The 17106-nt window shown below is 35.7% G+C and overlaps 1 protein-coding gene across 2 annotated transcripts in view; it reads right to left on the bottom strand.

The window, feature by feature from the left end:
- LRPPRC (leucine rich pentatricopeptide repeat containing) overlaps positions 1 to 17106 on the bottom strand; it is an 80758-nt gene that overhangs the window by 8942 nt on the left and 54710 nt on the right. Inside the window, exons 27-33 of one of the 2 annotated variants that reach the window (XM_009979205.2) lie at positions 15748 to 15890; positions 15550 to 15637; positions 10763 to 10886; positions 7002 to 7090; positions 3414 to 3618; positions 1105 to 1244; positions 825 to 940 (exon numbers count right to left, since the gene is read on the bottom strand). In XM_009979205.2, coding sequence (XP_009977507.2) covers positions 825 to 940; positions 1105 to 1244; positions 3414 to 3618; positions 7002 to 7090; positions 10763 to 10886; positions 15550 to 15637; positions 15748 to 15890 — 905 coding nt within the window. The remainder of the gene's footprint in view (positions 1 to 824; positions 941 to 1104; positions 1245 to 3413; positions 3619 to 7001; positions 7091 to 10762; positions 10887 to 15549; positions 15638 to 15747; positions 15891 to 17106) is intronic. The other variant, XM_086628820.1, reaches the window with a different exon arrangement.

Here is a 17106-nt window from a genome sequence, read left to right as displayed (position 1 = left end):
ATGCATGACCAGAAGATATTAAGAGGCCTCAAAATTTGAGGCAAGAGCCTATGCGGAAGGAACAATCTGTGGAATCAGCGTGGCTTCTGGACTGCCACCTGCTGGGATGAGCCTCCCTAACGGACCCTGCTTGTGCTGGCTGCCAGCAGCGGCTCCCATCAACCATAGCTCATCCCACCTCTGGTTCAGCTTCATCTGCAACTCTGTATGAATGGCGTGAACGCAGTTGTCTCATTCCCCGGAGATCGCTAACTCAGCTGAGACTGTGGCCCAGAGACCAGCATTTGTCTTTCAAAGCATCTGTGACACTCAAGTGAACAGAAATCCAGTTCTGCTCTTAATAAATCTTCAATACAGCATATACAATATAAGCAACCACGTGAAAAAAAGTCCATGAAAAGCAAACGTTGCCTGCTTCTGGTTTGCAAACTGTACAGCTGTAAGACATGGTTATGTTTACAGCACTTAAATTATGCAAGAAGTCACAAGGAAATGGTTTGCAAGAAGCAACTGCTATCTAGCATAAAACTTATAAAAGAATATTCGCTTTGGATGGAATTTCAAGCAATACACAATTCTTCCTTTATTTCCTTCAGGTTGTTAGAAGACAAAAAACCTTCTGACTCTGGCACCTGCTACTGCTATTAGTGCTAGAGTACTAGCTCACGGTTTAGAATAGTCTAAACAGTGCTACTGCTACTCATGCTGTAAATCAAAAGCATACTAGTACCAGCCTATGCTAAACATCACCTCTTTTTGACAATTTCTCAGTTAACCTTTGAAAAGCTCTAAGCATTTCTTTACCTCTCTTGTTATGTCATTACCTGTATCAGCGATCTGGCATCATCCACTCTGTCTGCGCTGACATACTGAAGGAAAAGATCTGTGACAGGTCTGTAAATTCCAAACTGACTGGCCAGTCGTTCTGCCATCGCAGCAACTGCAAAACGATGGGTATGTAAGGAAAAAATCTCTGATTGAAAAGCCACTTTTGTAAACTTCATAGGCATGATTTATGCTGACTAAGCAGGTTTTACATGTAATAGCTCTTTCATAACACCTCTGTCTAGTCAGAATATTTAAATATCATTACAATTAACTTACATTTTTCCAAAGCTGGTTCTAATCCTTCCTCAGACACTTTTCTTAACAAATAGGAAATATTTCTGACAGCTTGATCAGGATTCTGTGCACCAGAGATAAGCAGAGGCTCAAGGTATTCCACAGCAGCATCAAGGTCATTGCTAGGAAAAGAGATTGAACTGGCTTAGTTTCTCAAATCAAGATTTCTAAACCTAAAGAAGCAATTATATTAAAGTTTTTGTTTTCTACATTAAGGTTAGAGTTCCCAGGAATGGTTGAGTACCCATGACTTCATTCAAATACTGTAGAAGTGAAACCATTTATAAATGGAATGAATAAATTAATCCATTAAAATAAAGGACAGACCTTTGACCTGTACAACGCCTAAGTAATTTTGACACAAATTTTTCCTCATTAAGAAAGAAGAGTTCCGCTACCTGCTTTAGGAAAATGTGTTCTGCAAATATAGAAGGCAAAATCAAAACATTAACAGAAAGTATCTGAATAATTAATGCATGCATCTCAAATATTTTTTTAAATGCTATTCAATTAATTATTTACCCGATTTTTCCCATGCTTAGCTTTTTGCATGCAAAAGATAATAGTAAATGTCATTTGGTCAGTACCTTTGTCTAAACACTTCTACTCTTATGGCATAAGTATAACAAATGCTAATAAAATAACACAAGAAACATTCGCTAAAGTGTAAACTCTATTTCTAGCACTCTAAAAAGTTCAAATGACAACATCTCTTATCGGTCCACTCTAAAAACTGATTTAATTGCAAAAAGAAATTGGAGCATGATGAATACTTTTAAGGTGAAGAAGAAACACAGCACATTTGAAAGCTATGAAAAACGCTTTGAAAACTGTATAAGAAACATCAATCTGTCAATAAATGAACAAGTATTAAAAATATCTATAAGAATCTGTTTTTTGTAGTTCTCAAGGTACAGCCTACAAGATCTTTAAGAACATACAAGGTGCATATTATTTATGCTCCTGCTACTAAGTCTTTTGATATATCCAAGTTAGTTTCAGTATGAGAAAAGAATTAAACAACCCAGGCCTGAATATAGCAATTTATTTAGTTACTTTTTCTTGTCACCAATCTAGATCTTAAGAACAGCGCATGACTTTGCAACACTTTCATGACACAGAAATGCAGGAAAATATGCAGCTTATGAGACAAATCCTGAAGTATCACTCCTATTTGAAGTGTTTAATTTAGGCAAAAGTCAATGCACTAGAACTGTGTGCCAAGGACCACTCAGATCTAAGTATTTACAAGATCAGTCCTTTACAGACAGATCGTTTTTCAGTGGCTGATAACATAGTGAGCTCACTACTGGAACTGGCCTGCATGGTTCTCCTTCAATTCAAGTGCTCTTGCTGTTCCAAATCCTTCAGTGACTATTCTCTCTGGTCTGGCATGCCTGAGGCGGTCAGGTATCTCTTATGCACTACACGGTTCTACAGCTTTCCTGTCAAATTAGGCACAGGAGCTCTCCCTGATGAAACTGGATTGAAATAAATATGCTTTGCAGGAACCAGTCTTCAGGAATCCTACATATCCTGTAAATCTGAGAAGTTCACAGTATGCCCTTTCTCACAGAAGTGCTTCCCCCATGCAGTTTTTATACAAAGGATAAACTAACACTGTACCAACGCATCAACCAAAACAAAAATGCTAGACAGCACATGATACTGAAACAAACAGTTGAATCAAAGGATACTCAAAGTGTAGAGATAATTATCATGATCAAAACTGTGGCCTAAACCAGGATAGCAGTAATTTTTTTATAATTCTGACAAAGGAACTCCATGTGCCTGGCTTGCACATTTTGAAGGTAAACACAGTAACATTTTGTCATTTCAACTACTGGAACAGATAGCAGATTTTTCTTTCCAAACAAGTATTATATGCATAATCTTTGGGGATAACTTGCAAGATTTTTTATGTTTATATTGATGAAGGAATTCAATTTTACATTCAGATTTCATAGGGCTTTTGATCTAACACCAAGGAGAACAGTTTGCATGAGATGTAATACGTTAGAACAAAGGTATCAAAGCTAAATTACACCACCAGAGAAGACCTTATCCTCTTCCAAATGCTTCATAACTATCTCTGTATTTCATTAAATGAGTTTCAACCCCAAAAGTGTTTGAAAAACAGTATCAGAACAGAACTGAATGGCACACTGCTCAACTTGACCAGAATTTTAACATCTAGGACACTATAAGAATGGAAATAGAAATGGAATGGATAATGCAAGTGATTTCCCACCACTCCGCGTAAAGGAATTACATATCCCAGAAATACTTACTTCTTAGTATGAGCCAATGCAATAGCATTGGCAATTAGTGAGGCAGACACACCAATTGATTTCATGATGTCTTCCAGCATGTTTTTAAGTGCTTGCAGGTTGTTTAGATCTCTTTTCTCTGCCAGTGCCTGAGTGAGCGCAATAACTGCTGATCTAGTAGGCAACACGCCGCTGTCAAGTACTCCTTTTAAAACAGCCATGGCGTCTAACGATGGTAAAGATATAAGGGAAAAGGAGATCAGATTGGAGTTCAGAAGGCAGCCAGGCTGCTGGTATCATTAATCCTACTCTTTTAAAAACATGTACAGAAAATAATTCTCTTGCTGAACTTAAGACCCAAAAATTGCTACAGTGAGTAACAACTTGAATATATATACACACCAGTAAAAACTTTGAACAGTAATTCAGGTTAAAATGTGTTAATATCTTCTCAATAAAGAGTATTAAGACACTTGTAACATTTTATTAGTTTATTTTAGCATCCCGCTCAAGGAAAGCAGCTGTGTCAAACATCCTCCCTTATGACCTTAAAGTCATGACCTTTTCAGCTTGTTTTTTCTCCAACCTATAATAAATTTTCATTACTAAAACCAAAAAGTGTTGCATACTGAAGAATAAATATAGATTTAAAACATAATCCATTATTGAAATTGCTAAAATCTAGTACTTAGATTTGTCTTTTTAAGTGCGCACCAAAACTTTGTTTACTAGCATATAATTTTTAAATAAAAGCATGGGACACAAGTTTCCATACAAAACCATAAATAAACTCAAAACAGGACAGTTACCTCAAGAATTCCTAAAATTATAGCAATTACCTATGTCAAAACCACACAGAATCAATCTCCTGTACATCTGCCAAATTCCCCAAACCCACCATAGAAGCAGTCACTCTCATTTCTCTAACCAGAATTCTTGTCCATTTACATTATACATAAGCAAACACACATAGACATGGCCCTCTGGTAAAAATCTATTACTCCTTACCAGCACAGGCAGCATTAATCACAGATAATAATTATAATACCAAGGGATAACACTTCTAACATAATACACACCCACTTGAACGCCACAGCTTTAACATTCCAATTCAATATGCAGGTACTGCAGAAACCAAATATTACCTTTTACAAGAGAGGAAGAAAAAACATCCTGTATGGCTAACCTTCCTTCACAGGAAATTTTCTTCCCACACCCCTCTCCCCTCCTCCCTCTTTCTTTTCAGGGAAAAAAAAGGAGCCATGCATCAGTGGCAAGATTCCTGAAATTTAAAACTCAAACTGAAAACACATGCTAAGTTCAAATTCTCTCCTGACTAAGTGCAGACTCCCCCTTAGCATGGAGCATGACCAGCCTTCTCAAGAACAAGGACAAAGATTTGAAAGTTGCATGTGTGCAGCACTACTGCAAGAAATTATGTCCTAGTAGCACACTAGATAATACTGCTGGTATTTTTTTTTTCCTTATGCAAAAGCACTCATTAATACTCATCTGAATTCATAATTTAATCTCTTGACTTTTCAGTACTTAGAAGCAGGAAACTATGTGCTGGTGAAAACCAACCATTTATCTTTTAAAAGGCTTTCCTATAAATTCATCAAATTCCATACTGTGAAACTCAAGTTCTGACTCAAAGTAACCTGGGTTTTACCAAGTTCTTGCTAGAAGATATTAGAGCTCTTATGAGTATACTTAGGGATCTACATAAAAAATTTTTAACTGTACCACATTACATAGCAAAGAATGATGGTGAACTACATGAGGAAGTGATAAAGCAAGCAAGTTTTACATAAGTGAAACCCTTCACAGGATGCAGGTCAAATGGAGCTCATCACCAAAGATTACAAAAAGACTGTGCCCAAAAATTTTTTGGGTAAATCTATGAGCCTCAGAAACTAACCAGTATCGCTGAAATATTTAACAGCTTGCATTTTCAAGGCTTCACTTACAAAAAGAGAAGCAGCACTCTTCAATTCAATTCAAATTAAAGAGAAACAAGAATCAAGTCTGTCTATTCAATTAACTTACCAAAGTAAAGTTTGTTCAATGCATAAGACTAAGGAAAACATAATTTTGCAAATCCACGTAATTCCACAGACTTCTTGAGAAACTTTGTATTGTGCAAAAAGAAACATTGTTAGAGTACAGCAAGGGAGAGGGTTGAGGCGGCAGAGAATTTAGTATGCTAGCTAAAAAGATAATAGTTAGCACAAGAGCTTGGCAGAATACAGAAACATCAGTGATGTTGTGTAGAAAGGAAGATTTTTGGTGTGCAGTATTTAAGAAGAACTGACAGAACTTCGTGGCACACTGGAGAAGAAATAGCAGATGTTTTATTAGAATAAAATCAGACAGGAAAGTCAGGTGAAGGACTTGAAAGCTGCAAAAACTTAAGACTTGCCAAGAGCAAGAGAAGCAATTGCGTTCACCACAAATACTTTAGTTGACAACAGTTGGCAATGACGTCAGACTGGAGATTGAATGGGGAAGGAATTTGAAAAAAAGACAAGTATATTAGCGGCAGGAAAAGTACAAGTGAGAAGATGCATCTGAATGCTTGTCTTAGATTATTTTAACATATCTGATGTTACATGGGCGTGGGCTATACAGCTACACACAATGGAACGAAATAGAATTAAAGTGATGGCAGAATCAACAACGGATTTTCTGGTATGAAAGTAAAAACCTAATTCAGTGTAACGCATTTTTCTTCATATGTAGCTGCTTTATCACTTAAAGGTACTGATGAAAACATGTATCAACACTGTTCTTACGTTTGCACAGGGATAAAAGACCCAGCACTGCACGTAAAACTCTGCTTGCAGAGTTTTCCTCTCTCACAAGTGTTCTACAGAATAACTAAATCAGTAAAACATAATGCTGTGGAGCTCGACTCTTGGCTGCAAAACGACCAATGCCTAGAACTAAAATAACACAACTGCAAACTTTATCCACCATCTTGTTGGGTACCCTTACGCAGTCTTCAGCCACCATTTTCTTTTCTATCATCATTATTACGTGCGAAAGAAAATCCAACTGAATATTTTGTTCCTGTTGATATTGAGAACTACTAAAAAGTATTTGATTAAGTTTTTAAATCAATATTATAATCATTTTGTGCACAATCATGCACATTTAACAGTCAATTTAACTCATCTGGTATCTCACACAACCAACACAATATGCAAGAAACAACTGCTGGGAATTGTTTCAGATGCTCTAAAGTATGTTAATTTCCAAAGCAAAATGACTTGTGCTGTGAATTTTAACGCACTTGAAAGCCTGTACTTTCTCTCGTTCTGGAGCACAAATTTTGCATGTCTGAAGAGCTGTGATTCATCTTAAGAAAACCCATCTTGTGTTAAATGGAATGGAAACTGGACTAAGTGGTCAAATGACAAGTACATTCATATTCAAGCTGTATTATAAATGCATGTACAGTAATTTACGTCTCTCAGCTACCACAAAAGGCTCTTGATAAGCAGGTAATTTGCTAAATGGACTCCTTTATCCAAGTATTCGAAGGGCGTTACAAGAAAAATCTGCAGAGGCATTAATGTGACGTAAAGGTCAAGCATTGTGACATACCTTTCAAATAATCCCGCCTAACTTGCGATATGATGAGGAGGCTGCTGGCAGCACTGTTCAGTGTGAAGCCCTTGATGTGGGTCTCAGCACTAAAAGAAGCAGACATTTAGAAAGGAATTACTGACATGCTTCTGATACGATAATAAATGGTTGAGCACCAAGGTGAAATTATAAAAACTACTGTTCGTATGTTAAAAATATTGCTGCAAAATATCGACCTGGAGACAGCTTTTGTGTTATCCTGTCAATGGTTATAGAAGGATAATTTTTTTTTGCATTCTGACAGATGACAAAGTTGGAAGTGAGCAACAAAAGAAACAAAGTACAAGATTTTTTTTAAACAATCGGTTCAGATTCTTGAATGCTGACATATTAGATGACTAAAATAACTGCATGCCCTGCATTGTTCTGTTGTATCCTAAGCTGGATACTTTTTCTTCTTTTTTCAATAGTCACCATAATTATAAAATGTAAAACTATTCTTTCAGCAATAAAAATGAAACATTTATTTTCAGCACTGTATATTTTAAACATAAACTAAAGCATATTATGAACTAACACCATATCATTTGGTTGATTAATTTCCAAATTTCTGTCATCTAGATGTATACAGGTTTTAAAGTGAACATACTACGTTTGCTGCCTTAGCCATATTAAAATTGCATTTCACTTATCAATTCTTTATCTCCTGTAATATAAAATGTCACGTATCTATAGCAAAGAGAATCCTTACTTTAATAACACTGCTGAAGCTTTTCTAACACTCTGAAAATTAGTCAAGAGAGACTAACCAGCAATCCCATTGATCTTATACTGCAAAATGTTACTGTTCCTAAATGACACATAGCCACATTTTCAATATATAAGGATAACTTTACAAATGTTCATTTCTAGATTACAAAATCCCTACACAGAAAAGGGGGGCATTGCCATTTACCATATCAGCAATCAAGATAAACCTCACTGATCATCTTGTGGCAAACAACTGAGCAGCCTACCTACTTGAACTTAGAGGCTGAGCGGATTGGGAGGTAAGCAGGGTCATTGCTAAATTATTCTCCTCAATCCCAAGAAAATCCTTCACATCGCACACAATATGACTATCCTCTCAGTCACTTTCAGCCTCCCAGGCTCACAAATGCAGTCACTGGACTCGGGATTTTCTTACTCTCCCAACCAATCCTCTTAATCCCTGCCTAAGCACCCACTGCTCAGTTCCGCCTTTTTTTTTTTCTCCCCCTTTGTCCCATCTGTCAAAGCCCTTAAGTCAACAATTCATGCATGAGACTGTAAATTACATATAACAAAGGATTTACTTTCTCCAATCTTCCAATCTTTAGTGTGATTAAATAGATGTTAGCTACTATTACAGAACTAATCCATCATTCCAATACTCCTAAATTTCTATTTAAAACTTCTTGGACTAAATGCAGTAAATATTCCTCAAAACAGTGCCAGAATGTCAAAGCAACTAGACTTGGGTTGACCAGCAGATCGGTAACCTTCTGGGTTGTTTAGGGTATTTTTTCAAATGTAAAGTAGGAGTGCAATTTCCTTCTACCACATCACTTTCTCATCAAAGTTTCTCAGTTCTGATAACAGGAGAGAAGTTATAAAGTTACCCGATGTTTTTAAATAAGAAAATTACTTATTTTGTCGCCTATGCTAATACTCATACTAAGGCTCTCTAAATATCATTTACATTTCAAATTTGGCTTCAAGACGAGTAAAAAGAAAAATGTTAGCTTATATAAATGATGGTAGCTTTCCTGTATTTTATGAGAATACTAGGAGTTGCACAAGTTTCAGGCCACTGCACACATTTAGGCTTTGTAGGAGTAATCTCTTTGTAATATGAGGTTGGAAAAATTGTCAAGCATGCAGAAATGTGTGCGAAACACACAGATTTGCTATTCCTCAAGCATGTGTATGCACACAATTACTTTATTTCAGTGAATAATTTAAAACTTACTGACTTTTGAAAATGCTTAATGTAAGCATGATTTTGTTACTAGAAAAAAGATACACAGATCAACACCATGAACACTGCCAATATAAAGCATTTTCTGTCTTTATGCAACAGTGAGCTGTTGCAGGCTCCTTAGAACGTCATTATTTGGCATTTCTATGCTACAAGATGGGGTATGAGAGTTCTGAAAAGTACAGGGGTTATTATGATGGTTGGCTTTGACCTGTGACCAAGAACAGATCCTCTTACTAAACCCTATTTTCTTTTTTCCTAAATATCTCAAGCTTCAGAGGCTTAGTCTTTTAAAACACATTTCCAAGTCTTTTTGTCTTTAAAATTTTTTGTACATTTTTTTCCTGCATTTTGGATTTACATACTAAACCACTTATCTAAAGTGGGAATTCTAAATCATCGAAATACTAGGAACAAGTCATCACCTTCCTTCTGCTTTTCCAATCTACAAATTACTGCTGGTAACATGCAATATTTTGTGCTCCTTCCTTACAAGTGTGTTTGAGCTGTGGAGCAGGGAAGCAGTCAATGAATGTGCAAATATTCAATAGAAAGTTTCAAACTTCTTTCCTGAATAATCTTTCAATACCCCTTACGATACATAAATATTTTCTGCAAATGTTTAATGAGCTACCTAAATTTTATCAACATTCTTTGTACTTTTAAAATATGTCCTTTCTATCTTCTATTCACAAAGATTCATCAATTACTTCCATTTCAGGGAGCTTAATTTGATAAAATGTTTTTCTTTGATATAAGCCATATATCCATCAAGCACAAACATTTCTTATCATAAAGCCCAGTTACTGAGGTCTATTTTAAAAAACTTTATTTGTTCTTGTGAATGCAAATCTCATTTACTTCTTCAATGAAAGACAGATTTCCTCAGTCTAAACACTTTTAAAGAAAACATGAAAATAATACACATCTTGCACTACACTGTTCCTGGACATCAAAAAACTAAGTTGACTCTAAAAATGATTAGATTTTTATAGTGTCCTACCCATCATGCAAGTTACCTACAGGCACTTTCAAATTCACTGTATTCAGTCAGAGAACACACGTGATGACAACCACTGTTCTTGTTTTAGCTGAAGAAACTAAAAGACTTAAATTACTTAAATTTTTGTTCTTCTTACCTCTACATTGATGAGTAGTAACACTTTTACTTTGAAGCCTATAATCTGACCAGAAGGCACATTACAGGCAATAATTAAAGCAAGTGGTGTACCATACAACTCACTAAAGGTTATTTCGATTCTGGTGATTCTAATAATGCATGACAGCAGGTTGGATTTATTTCAGAAGTGTAAGAGTTGGATCTAAGGTTTACGGTCATCTCCTAGCCACTGGCATCACAGTCAAACGTACCATTTTGCATTTGGCAGGCAGCCAGCTGCCAGGGAGCGTGGGTAGGGGAGGACAGCAGCAGGGATGGGCATGGAGGGGAAGGCTCACGGGCAGTTAAGTGAAGGAATCCTGTCTGTTTGGATATCGCTCTGAAGAGGAAAAGGCAGACTGCCAGAAGGGTAGACTTTTCGTTCTGATGCCAAGTACATTTGTTGATACTGTTAGCTGAAATGAGTGATTAGTCACTCTAGTATCTTTTTAATACATGGCACAACACTCTATGAACCACCAGTGTATTTCTTACCATCACTCCTAATTAGCAGTCATGACCTTCTTTCCCCCTAAGGACTTACCTGAAAATGTTCCAGAAATTATTTAAAAACAGCTCTCGCTAAGCAACTAAAATCCCCCAAACACAGAAAAGCCTTACATGCGTTTGACATTGATGGCTTCTTCAAGACAATTCTGTGTTAACAACGCTCTTATAAGGGCAACATAAGAACGATAATGAAGCTCACTCTTCCCTTGCATTTTCAGGAAAATATTGTAGGCCTCTGAAAGAGAAAAAAAGGCAAAAAGAAATGTCATATTGAGACAACGTTGATCGTAGAAGTCATCTATTCATTGAAAAGGTCTGTCTTAAATCTGTTTATCCTCTACTTACATCTTTGAGCCCAAAGCTGTTGGTCACAGCTTGTTCAAAACTGCTTGTATACAACAATCAAATGACACATACCTCCACAGAATAAAAAGTTTGCTGCTGCTGTTTTTCTATATGTGGCTGTTGCTTAAATATCAACACAGCTGGTTAGAAGGGGAAGACTCAGGATTTTTAAAGCAACACCTAATTCTGGGGTATATAGTTACAGTGTCTGGTGCGTGATCACAACAGCGTTTAACAAATAATATAGGAGGTGATTCCAATATGGGGAGATCAAATTATTTGGCTACGACAAGATTTATACAAAACATACAATTTACAAATATACAGATATTTAACAAGTAAACTACGCTGCATTTGTTTGACTGATTAACAGTTTTATTTCATGCATTCACAATAACTGTCAGTGTATGAAAAGATGTTACCAAAAAGGGGGAGAAAAAATGATAAGCACAGTTTTCAGTCATGAATTTTTCTGAAACAAGATTATGCAACTATAAACATGCAGCTAAGACTGCCACCCAGGCTGTAACATATGCTAGAAAGCTGTGTTAAGAACCATAAATGATCTCTTACATCTAAACTGTGATTGCATGTTTCTTTTAATGAAACTCAAAAAATAATCCCTTTGTTAATTCAAATCATAGCCACAATAACCTTTAAAACGTTTCTGAAATACATGGACTATCACTACAAATTTCACAGCTAAGCATTAAGTTCTTTCTTATGCTTGAAAGTAAAGATGAAGACAATTCATTTGAGTCTTAGTGTCCTAAGAAACATCACACTACTAGCACTTAGTACAGTGTGCTGCAGAAATTTAAGCTGGCATTCCCCAAACCAAAACTGTTGGCGTGCTTTTTGCTCTGAATCTTAAACTTCTTCAACCGAAGAACATACACAAAAATCTTCTGAAACGTAGGCACAGAAATGACTAGCATAAAGTTTATTACTTACAACACACAAACTCTTACTGAGTTCATAATTAGAATTAACATTGCCATCCATAATCTACTTTGCATGCTTGGAGCTACATTAAATATATATATGAACAGAGATGAAGGATAAAAATAACACAGTAAAAAGTAAAACCACTTCCGTGTATAGGAATTATATGCATACAAGAGAGACAGAGACACACACGAGAGATGGAGAGTGAACATGACTGATGTCTGACATAACAATAGTGATGGCATTGTCAACCAGACTACCAATAAAACAACAACAGGATGACACAGGAAAGTCTTCACCACCTTTACTTATAGGTCTGAGGCTAAAGCTTCGCCTGTTGCAATGTGCTGAACTTTCTTGCTTACTCAGATGCTGAACACCAGCATTCATAGTGTTCACACTTAAATTCAGCGGGAAAGACATTTTTTCTTCCACTTTTCTGAAATCTGAGGCACTCGTAGACTAGCAATCACATTCAACAATAGCAAAAACTCTTTCACTGGTATAATCTATTACAAGTATAACTAATTATTTTCTTAACAAAAACATAGCTGAGAGGTGATAGGTTTGTTCTTTCTGCTCGTGAAAGCCTGTTTCAATTTTACTTTTTAAAATAAAATCTCCTTATGTTTGGAGACTCCTACAAAAGCTCTGCTGTTTTCAGGCTGAATTGGGATTTCACTCTGTGTTTGAATACTGCTCTCCATTGGTTGGGTACAGAAATAGACCTTGTCACCACTGGACATGATGTCAAGTATATATTACCATCAATTATCACAGTCCACAAAATACAAGACATCTTTTTTGTAATGACTAGTTTAATAAAGAACTAAATGTCTTGGTATAAATTTTGTTTTCCTGTTCTAGGACGTTTTGTTATGTATTCTGACCTCAGAATGATTATTCCATTCAGATTATTTTCTTAACTTTATTTTGCATCAGTACAAGTAGCATGTTTGAAGTACACCTAGATAAGCCTTGAATTAAGACACACGCCTGATCAGGTATTATCAGCTTATTACTTCTTCAGATAGCATCTAAAATTACTAAAGTATATTAGCATTCAAAAGAGAAAGTTCTTGGTTTCAAAATCATATTGAATTGCTATTTCAAGCAGAAAGATTTGTTAGAGAAGTGACAACTTGCCAAGAAAGTCTCAGTTCTCAAGACAGTCAAATTTGTTTTAGCAATTGCAACCGTTTGGGATATGTGTAACATGATCCCCTAGAGTCAAGTTTTCACACTGAGGAACCAAGATAAAAATGAAAATATGACTTTGCATAAATCAAGCACTTCAGAGAACAGATTTTCATAACACCTCCATGTCAGAGCTGGTAAGTTCATGAAATTAGTTACATAACTAGATTAAGTTAATCTTTTTCCTATCAAAAAGCTGATGTTGATAAAGAGTTATATTCTGCCCTATTACATTCACACCAAAATTACATTATACTGTTACATATAAGCAACAATTTAGTTTTTATAGGTTTTTTTTTAAGACAAAGAGCACTGTTTCCCAACAAGAAAGGAACTGTTTCTCAACATGTCTGTCTTCCCTTAATTCTCAATAGCTCTAGACCTTCTCCTCTCAAATACTGCACCTTTAAATAACAGAATACACAGGAATAATTTACTGATAAATTCAATATCAAACGTCATCATAGACTGTTAGTAGTCACATTTTATATTTTTGTTTTAAACTAGTCTCCCTACAAGGTCCAAGGCATATTTAGTTTCCTCCTGCTCTCCATTTGATCATTTATGATACCCAAGGCACAGGACACTTTTCTAGGAATAATGTTATAAAAGGCACTCCATTAATTTTGCCTGGTTTTCAGTGAAAACTATTTCTGTGCCTCTCATTTTCTTTTGATTCCCAAAATTTACCAGCATGAAGAACTTCCTGAAAACATTAACTTTATGTCTGTTATAATACACAACTATTAAATTCCTATACATAACAGGAGATTGCACTCCATATACATGGAATATCCAGACTCCACTTTAGACTTCTAATCAGTCCTCCTGTGACTGAATAACTCTATTGGGTCATTTCACTAACAGCAGAAGTTAACTGTGTGAATGACTGACGGATTCTTGTTTTAAAAACTCAAAGCTTAAAAATCTGTATGTCTAAGCTGTAAAATATACTGATAACAGCCAGAGAAGAAAATGACTAGTTACCTTCTAGTTATAAATCTTTCTCATTCAGCAAAATTAAGTTTATTAAACCTATTCACTTCTGTTTTCTGATCTGCTTTCAAGTGAGATACCTAGTTATTTGTCATAGATAGATGAAGAAAATACGATTTCCAGAATATTCAAATGTTCGGTACCTTGGCAAATGCTAAACATGGACTGGCCCTTGAAAGGCCCAGTAATACTAGTTCTGACTCCGTAACCCTGCTTTGGGATGAGATGGATAGGAATGGATTTCCAATGATTTAAACACAGTCTAAATCAAATGAACTGCACTGAAGCACACTCCTCCTTTCTATATACAAAGGCAAATACCCGTGCATAAGTTAATTCTGGTTTTATCTGAGGCAGAGAAGTTTGCACAGAAGAGCTATTCATTTTTTGTAGCAGAATTGATCTGAAGCTATCTCTCAATAAGGCCATTTAATTTGTGAGGTGGTACCCACAGGCACAGGGGTTTGGAAACAGTGAGCTGTGGGGACACAGATTTTGATCTTTTGTTTATAGTTTGTGTTTTTCTTTGGGACAGGAACAATAGGAGGAAAAGTTTGAAAACTCAACAGACGAACATGCACAACTAATCTTAGCTGTAAAGAAGCTAAAGACACTACACAACACATTGAATCTTCCCTTCAAATAGAAATAAATAGCTTTGCAACATCCAAATAGAAAACAGACTAACAGATAAAAGCCAGATACGAAGAGAGCAATGATTATCTCCATAACATAGCCTCATCTCATTACTCTTATATAATTAATTTCTTTGCTGAATCTATAGCTTAAATAAGGTACCTGAAGTAAACTTTGGAACCATATCTGATTATATTACTAAGACTTCAACAGCAGGGGCAAATACAAACATCTCTGAACAACTTCTTTTAATAGGTAATTGCCTTCCCATAAACGTCTCAGCTATTTCAGCTGATATTAATCTTTCTTCTCACTGCACTTCTCATGTCTCACACCATAAAACTTGTGACCAAGCAGCTAGATTTTCTGTAACCATAAAAATGGTATTTTTAGCATCGACCCTTTATATAAATTTAGCTTCTGGTGTTTAATGGACACATTTGAAAGCCTAGAACATGATGTTAGCCCAATAGTATAAAGTGAACTACAGACCAGTAATACTTCCGTTAATTTTAAAATTGACAACTTCACTCTAGCCTGACTTTCAAATATACTTTCAAAAGTCAATATTTCCAATGACATTTTAAATATTTTAGCATATCCTTCTCATATTAGCTTCTGAAACAAAATAGTGGCAGGTAAAATTATCATGTACCTTTCCTAACATAGTGGCAAACCAACAAAATGCAGCACCAAGCATCTTTTGCTGCTCTGTAGTTAATTGAAACCTTAAAATTAATGCTGAAGGTGGAAAGAACCAGTGAGTTTCAGTTTACCTTCTGCATTTTTTTTCCCACAAAGCATCCTTATTTTTCTTTCTTCCACATTAGAAGCACTTAAACTTCTGGTATCTTCATGTCTAACCTTTAAAACAAACAAACTTATTTAAGTTACTGTCATGCTGTTGACATTTTTCAATGGAAAGAAATATTTTCAAAAGTATTGTTAGCTAGGAATCTTAACACTCCAGTTACCTTAGGTACCTCAAATGGAACAACCTGACCATTCTTCTGAAGTATATCAGCCAGTAAGGCTAGTGTTTTCTCACGAGGAACAACATTTTCTTCTTGAATTTTAGTCCAAATAGCTTCAGCCTTTCTCCAGTCACTGTTGTTCTCTAAAACAAGATTCAAATGTTCAGATAAAAACACAGTCAAAAATATACATACATACTTAAAATGATTCAAAAAAGGTATCTTTGGAAAATAATTCATCAACTGATCATGTACTTCAGCTTCATATGATCATCAACTTGAAAATTTCTAAACTACTTTTAATACACAGAGGACATCACAAGATTCAAACATATAAAAACTCAAAAGGATCGTCTGAATTTTCAAATCAATGAGAAAGCAACTCAAAAATACTGCAGAAGTGTTCCTCCTAGCTCATTAGTTCTAATATTCTTGATTGTTAATCGTAAAAACAATTACAAAAATTTCTAAATTATTACAAAACATTAAAACCCTAAGGTATCACTTCTAAGTTCTGTTCTGAAATTCTTGAAATGAAATCCTCTGGTTATGTTGCTACTAAGTTAGAGCACCTAAATCTCAGAAATTTACCACTTTCAAAAGTCAAAGTGTTCAAGGCCTTCGGGCTCTCACTTTGCTAAGAAAAAACGCGTATCTGAAAACTGTAAAAGGTTAAGTTTTCTGAAAGAGAAAAAACTTTATAAATTGCTACCAAATTCACAGAAAAATTCAACAAATTCAAAAAATTTCAACAAGAATAGCAATTTATATATGTACCATTGTACAAAACCACAAACACATAGAAAGCTGGACTTCATGAAAGAAGACAGTTAATTACTATTTTACTACATACAGCAGGTGGTTTCCTGCGTCTCTATCACAAGCCACCAGAACAACATTGACTTCTGGTTGTAGGTCCTATTCACAGCTACCTAAGACCAATATCTGCTAGCTGTATCTGTCTGTTCCATGGCTTAATTCAGAATCCCAGAAATGAAGAGATGCAAGGCAAGAAGGCAGCATCAGGAAGCGGATGATGGAATGAACCATTCACATGGCAGTATCTCAGCCTGTAACAGCAGCTCTTCAGCTATTCTTCCGCGGTTCAGTTAAGGAACTTCAGCTGTTCCGTAGCTCAGGCTCCACTGGAGTGAGTCATAACAAAAGAAAAAGCTGGAGCAGACACATGGAAGTAGCATGACATGCTTGGATATTCTCTAGAATAGTTATAAAGTTGGTGCTTCAATGCAGTATATACTGCTCTGCAAACAATATCGCAATGCAATACTGAAATGTTACAGTGTAACGTTCTCTTCTCTCCAGGAGCAGCATGGGTTTAGGAAAACACATGGATACCTA

This window comes from Tauraco erythrolophus, chromosome 2 (assembly GCF_009769465.1).
Source record: "Tauraco erythrolophus isolate bTauEry1 chromosome 2, bTauEry1.pri, whole genome shotgun sequence".
Lineage (NCBI taxonomy): Eukaryota > Metazoa > Chordata > Aves > Musophagiformes > Musophagidae > Tauraco > Tauraco erythrolophus.
This window is presented reverse-complemented; position numbering and strand designations above follow the sequence as displayed.